This window comes from Arachis ipaensis, chromosome B03 (genome assembly GCF_000816755.2).
Source record: "Arachis ipaensis cultivar K30076 chromosome B03, Araip1.1, whole genome shotgun sequence".
Taxonomy (NCBI): domain Eukaryota; kingdom Viridiplantae; phylum Streptophyta; class Magnoliopsida; order Fabales; family Fabaceae; genus Arachis; species Arachis ipaensis.
Window position 1 is genome coordinate 71,632,970 of NC_029787.2, and position 5,884 is coordinate 71,638,853.

A 5,884-nucleotide genomic window follows, 5' to 3' on the forward strand; every position below is an offset into this window, starting at 1 on the left:
CTTAGCCATCTCCAACGTTAGTGACAATGTTGAGTGTCACTAACGTTGGCCATTTTTTCACTCATCAACGTTAGCTTCCACGTTAACTAAGTTAACGTGGAGGTTAACGTGGCTCCTTGGGGGGTTGTGTGGTTGCTTCCAACGTTAGTGACAATGTTGGGTGTCACTAACGTTGTCAACCACTCTTGCTTCTTACGTTAGCTCCCACGTTAACCAAGTTAACGTGGGAGTTAACGTGGTATATTTCTCTTTAGGCCAACGTTAGTGACAATGTTGAATGTCACTAACATTGGCATTTCTCCCCCTTCTAACGTTAGAGGCCACGTTAACTAAGTTAACGTGGACTCTAACGTGGCCAATTATGAGCATTTGCCAACGTTAGTGACAATGTTAAGTGTCACTAACGTTGGCTCAACTTCCCCTCTCCACGTTAGAGTTCTCGTTAACTTAGTTAACGTGACTCTTAACGTGGTCAATGATGGCTTCGAGAGTGTTATTGGCAATCACTTTTCTCATTAACTTTGCAAGTTACCTCCCATTCCTTGCTTCCTTTGGTCCTGAAATCAAGCAATAGAGTGCATCAAAGTTCTAGTACAAGTCATGGGTAATGCAACTTACAATTTGTCACTAAACTAATGCAAAATCCTCATGAAATAATGTAAAATGCACAATGTATGCTTGATCTCTTCATTCCTCTTTCAAGGTTCAGAAGAGATCCAAGTTTGAATAGCTTCTTTTCCAAGATAACTACTCAGTTGGATGAAGATCGAAAGCTTTCAAGTAAAATCAAGAGAAAAGATAGAAGAAGAATAATGAAAATTAGTATTGATCCATCAAATTACAACAGAGCTCCCTAACCCAATGAAAGGGGTTTAGTTGTTCATAGCTCTAGAAAATGAAAAAAAAGATGGAGAATACATCATAGAACTAGAAATTGCAGAGAAAGTAAAATACAGAGAGTAGTTCTCTTTTTTCCCAACTTTTCAGAACTCCTTCAACAATTCAAAGCTACTCCTATATATACTATTTCTCTCAGCTTCTAGTTGGCTCTTCAAGTCTTGGGCCTTTGGATCTTGAGTTTGAAGCAGTTCTTTTCTTCATTTGGGCTTGGCTTTACTTGCAGAGAGAAAATGTGAAGTGGGCAGAGATTTTAGCTCAGGACGTTAGGGGTGTTAACGTTTAGTGAATGGCCACTCATGATCTTGGTTCAACGTTAGTGATAATGTTAAGTGTCACTAACGTTGGCTCAACTTCCCTTTTCCACGTTAGAGTTCACGTTAACTTAGTTAACGTGACTCTTAACGTGGTCAATGATGGCTTCGAGAGCGTTATTGGCAATCACTTTTCTCATTAACTTTGCAAGTTACCTCCCATTCCTTGCTTCCTTTGGTCCTGAAATCAAGCAATAGAGTGCATCAAAGTTCTAGTACAAGTCATGGGTAATGCAACTTATAGTTTGTCACTAAACTCATGCAAAATCCTCATGAAATAATGTAAAATGCACAATGTATGCTTGAATCAAGGTGTAAGTGAATATCTACCCAAAACTAGCTTATTTCCTAAGGAAATGCATGAAACTACCCTAAAAACAGTAAAGAAAAGGTCAGTGAAACTGGCCAAGATGCCCTGGCATCAAGGTGAAATCCAGAATCACCCCTTTTCCACAAAAAGCAGTAGCAAAGCAGGCGTCACGGGAAGGAACTATGAACTCTAGGCAAGAAACAGAAAATGAGAGAGTAAAGGGAGAAGTTACGAAGAAGAGCGAAGAAGAGAAACCATTTTTGATTGTGAAATTCAAAATAAAAAGCCAAAGGAAAACTGGACAATTAATACCAATTAATAAAGGTATTAAACCCTCGCACATTTCCAAGAACAAAACGCTGGTATAAAAGCGCGCGCTTTTAGAGAAAAATGTTCTACATTCAAAAGATTCTACAAAAGGAAGAGATCGACAAAATTCTTGAGTTTGGCTTCACTAGAGAAGGACCGAAGTCAAGGACTCGACCTCAACAAAAAGACCGAGCTCAAGCAGGGGCACTGTTCATACACTGGGTCGAGCTATCCGACCTGGGATGATTGGAGACAAAGCGACCGACCTCTTCAGGTCAGACTATCCGACCTCTTTACAAAGGAGGTCGGCCAAATCGACAGGAAAGCCCAAAAAGGACCCAACTCAAGGAATACGACCCAAATCCAAAGGTCGCCCATGCTTACAGAGAGAAGGGCGGTCTTGTTGAAGATAAGCTGACCTCACCCAAAGATAAGATAAGATAAGATAACTAACTTATCTTATCTAAAAAGGTCACTCCACACCATTATAAATACACTGGAGCACCCAGGTACCCCTACCCTCCGGTGACTAAGGATCAGAGGTGCAGCCAGTCCAACAAGTCGGACACAACAGCTCCGGCTGAAACCAGCCAGCCGAACACGTCATCTCTGACCAGTACAGAAGATCTCATCCGAGATCGACCTACAGTTTCAGGTAACCCTCGAAATAGAAGGGATTGAGTGAGGTATGCTAGCTTTTCCTACAAATGAATGAATGGATTGTATAATGATTATTCTATAGATGCTCACCACTTTATCCACTTATGGTAACATATTTATGATTTTGCAGAGAAAAGCATAGCCTTGAGAAAAACTAAGTCTCAAATTTTTACAAACAGTTCTGTAAGTTTAAGTTACTATTTCTATACTTTAAAATGCATTTATTTTAATGCATTTTCCATCAAGTTCTATTTCTACTCTGCATAATTTTGACATAGATGCTGCAATTGAAAGCTTTAAAAATGCACTGGTCTTAGAGCCAAATGATGGTAAGTTGTGATTTTGTATAAGGCCTTAGTTAGACAAGAACTACTAGTGTACTTATATAGGTGGACATTTAATTTTGTTACTTACAGCTGGGATTAAGAAGGAACTTGCTGCTGCCAAGAAAAAGGTGAGTGTATATCTAAGTTGAGCAAGCATGAAGGTGCATTATAAGCGTATTGCGAATTTAATTGGTTATATTATATTGTAAGTTGCTGATAGGCGTGACCAGGAGAAAAAGGCATATAGCAAGGAGTTAAAATTACAATCAGTATTGCACTAATTTTCTTTCTACTTTATTTTATTTTATTATGTTCTAGATTATCTAATGTATGTACTACTATATGATAGTATCTTCCTAGCTTTGATACTTGCTTCCTAAAAATGAAAAGATCAAAAAATTAGGAGAAAATATGTTAATAGAAGTGGAAACTCTACTGCTTCAAAGCCCTGAACATCTGGTATGCATGTATGCTATGGCTGTCTTAAAACTTTATCTTTAACGTCATCAAGTGAGTTTTTCAATTGAGAGAATCCAATTCTATGCATGTGTATATGAATCTACAATATGTTTCTAATAGAAGTAAATTTTCATTAACAAGAAGAGATGGATGTTACATGAGGAAGAGAACATGAGAGGTTTTCATGATTGAGGCATTAGTTTTCATTATTAGTTTGAATGCTTATATAGTCTTCTTATTTTCTTGGTTATATAGTCTTCTTGTTTTCTTGGTTTTATTGGTTTTCATGATTAGTTTGAATGGGGTGTATTCAATAAAAATTGTTAGTTGCGGTCACTATGTTAACTCTCTGCAGGCAAAACAGAAAGAAATAGACGAGTCTGAGAAGAAAGTATATAATCAAATCAGGAATCTGTACAAGAAAGAATATGCAAGTATGTTCCTAGTGTGCGCATTATTGGCTACTTGTTTTAGTTTTCCTTGCCTTTCCTGTTTTGCTGAACGTGAATATCCTTTTGTCTACCTGATTTGAATCTTTCTCAACCTTTTAACATACATGTTTGTTTTATCCAAACAAAATGCTAATATAACTTGATAAACATACATGTTAATGTTAGCTTGATGAACAATGTATTGGAATTCTATAGAAAAACAGAGTAGGCAAGTACGGCTGTGCACTAAAACTCCACCTTTGTGTAAAAAAAGATTCTGGGGAGGTAACTAGTTCACTCTACTATTGTGCTTTATATTTTATTTATGTTTCATCAGGTTGCACTTTTAGTTGTTTAATCTTTGAGGATCTGTTGTAGATGGACCAGGTTACAATGTGTCAAATTTGATGAGCAACATAATGAAGAAGTCAAAGATAGAATTTCTAAAGAGGTAACTTATAATCCTAGATAGAAGCAGGGGCCTTAAGGTTTATAATAATTTCTTTTGGTCATATCAATGATCATAAGTTGGGCAAAATAAATTAGTAATATGGTATTATGCATGAATACATTCTACCTTTGAATACTTGCTTTCAATGTGTTAATGTAAAAATTCTGTTTATGTTAGTTAGGGCACACTAGAGTTAGTCTTATGGTATTATGCTCAATACTATAATTTTCAATTTATTATGATCTCATGTTCTCTCAACACCCTCTTCCCCTCCCCACAAGAAATTAGGAGAAAATATGTTAATAGAAGTGGAAACTCTACTGCTTCAAAGCCCTAAATATCTGGTATGCATGTATGCTATGGTTGTCTTGAAACTTTATCTTTAACGTCATCAAGTGAGTTTTTCAATTGAGAGAATCCAATTCTATGCATGTGTATATGAATCTACAATATGTTTATAATAGAAGTAAATTTTCATTAACAAGAGAAGGATGTTACACGAGGAAGAGAACATGAGAGGTTTTCAAGATTGAGGCATTGGTTTTCATGATTAGTTTGAATGCTTATATAGTCTTATTTTCTTGGTTATCAGTGTCATTATGATGAGAAATGGCGAAGTTCAATTACATGCGCGGAAACTTCGATCCCTGGTTGATCTCTGTGTTCAGAAAATAATAGATAATATAAGATACCTTGGAAATGTTGGTTGTGTCGATCTACATCTGCTCGAGCAAATTTTGCCACACTACACAGTTGATCAGTTGATGCGTGTGGAGAAAGGCAAGCGAAGTAAGTTTAGTTTCTCGTTTTTGTCAACTATGTATGGAGCTATCACCAGGTGAAATGGTTTGCGTAATTTGCCCAATATGCTATGCAGGGAGCTGATTTGAGTCCAATGACTGATAAGTTATGGAAAGGATTCTTTGAAAAGCAGTACAGGTCAAAAATTGCACCAAGGAAGTAATGAGGAGGATGAGAGAAAAGAAAGTGTCATTTAAACGGAAGTAGTTGTACGAGGTAAATTTTTTACTTGGCCATTCTTTGATTTCTTTATCATAATTCTTTTTGGTTCGACTTGGTTATATTTTGGATGAATGGGGTGTATTCAATAAAAATTGTTAGTTGCACTCACTATGCTAATATAACTTGATAAACATACATGTTAACTGTTAGCTTGATGAACAATGTATTGGAATTCTATAGAAAAACAGAGTAGGCAAGTACGGCTGTGCACTAAAACTCCACCTTTGAGTAAAAAAAGATTCTGGGGAGGTAACTAGTTCACTCTACTATTGTGCTTTATATTTTATTTATGTTTCATCAGGTTGCACTTTTAGTTGTTTAATCTTTGAGGATCTGTTGTAGATGGACCAGGTTACAATGTGTCAAATTTGATGAGCAACATAATGAAGAAGTCAAAGATAGAATTTCTAAAGAGGTAACTTATAATCCTAGATAGAAGCAGGGGCCTTAAGGTTTATAATAATTTCTTTTGGTCATATCAATGATCATAAGAAATAAATAATAAATTAGTAATATGGTATTATGCATGAATACATTCTACCTTTGAATACTTGCTTTCAATGTGTTAATGTAAAAATTCGTTAGTTAGGAGTTAGGGCACACTAGAGTTAGTCTTATGGTATTATGCTCAATACTATAATTTTCAATTTATTATGATCTCATGTTCTCTCAACACCCTCTTCCCCTCCCCAACCCTCTTTCCC

At 36.3% G+C, this 5,884-nt stretch overlaps 1 protein-coding gene and 1 long non-coding RNA gene across 2 annotated transcripts in view; both read left to right on the plus strand.

Moving 5' to 3' along the window:
* The window catches only part of LOC107634494, a 56,946-nt gene extending 54,047 nt beyond the window's left edge, over positions 1-2,899 (plus strand). Inside the window, exons 2-4 of the long non-coding RNA XR_002359416.1 lie at positions 2,505-2,516; positions 2,621-2,673; positions 2,769-2,899. This is a non-coding gene — a long non-coding RNA (uncharacterized LOC107634494). The remainder of the gene's footprint in view (positions 1-2,504; positions 2,517-2,620; positions 2,674-2,768) is intronic.
* Positions 3,228-5,611, plus strand: LOC107633282. The gene is made up of 6 exons (XM_021117311.1): positions 3,228-3,275; positions 3,631-3,709; positions 4,085-4,157; positions 4,750-4,995; positions 5,347-5,429; positions 5,523-5,611. The coding sequence occupies exons 1-6, from the start codon at positions 3,228-3,230 to the stop codon at positions 5,597-5,599; spliced, it is 606 nt and encodes a 201-aa protein (XP_020972970.1). The 3' UTR covers positions 5,600-5,611.

Excerpts from the sequence above, each read along its gene's own strand:
- LOC107633282 (XM_021117311.1), top strand. The coding sequence starts at position 3,228 with ATGTTAATAGAAGTGGAAACTCTACTGCTTCAAAGCCCTGAACATCTG. Across the intron at positions 4,158-4,749 it reads AAGATAGAATTTCTAAAGAG|TGTCATTATGATGAGAAATG; the intron begins GTAACTTATAAT and ends CTTGGTTATCAG. Across the intron at positions 4,996-5,346 it reads ATGTATGGAGCTATCACCAG|TTGGAATTCTATAGAAAAAC; the intron begins GTGAAATGGTTT and ends ATGAACAATGTA.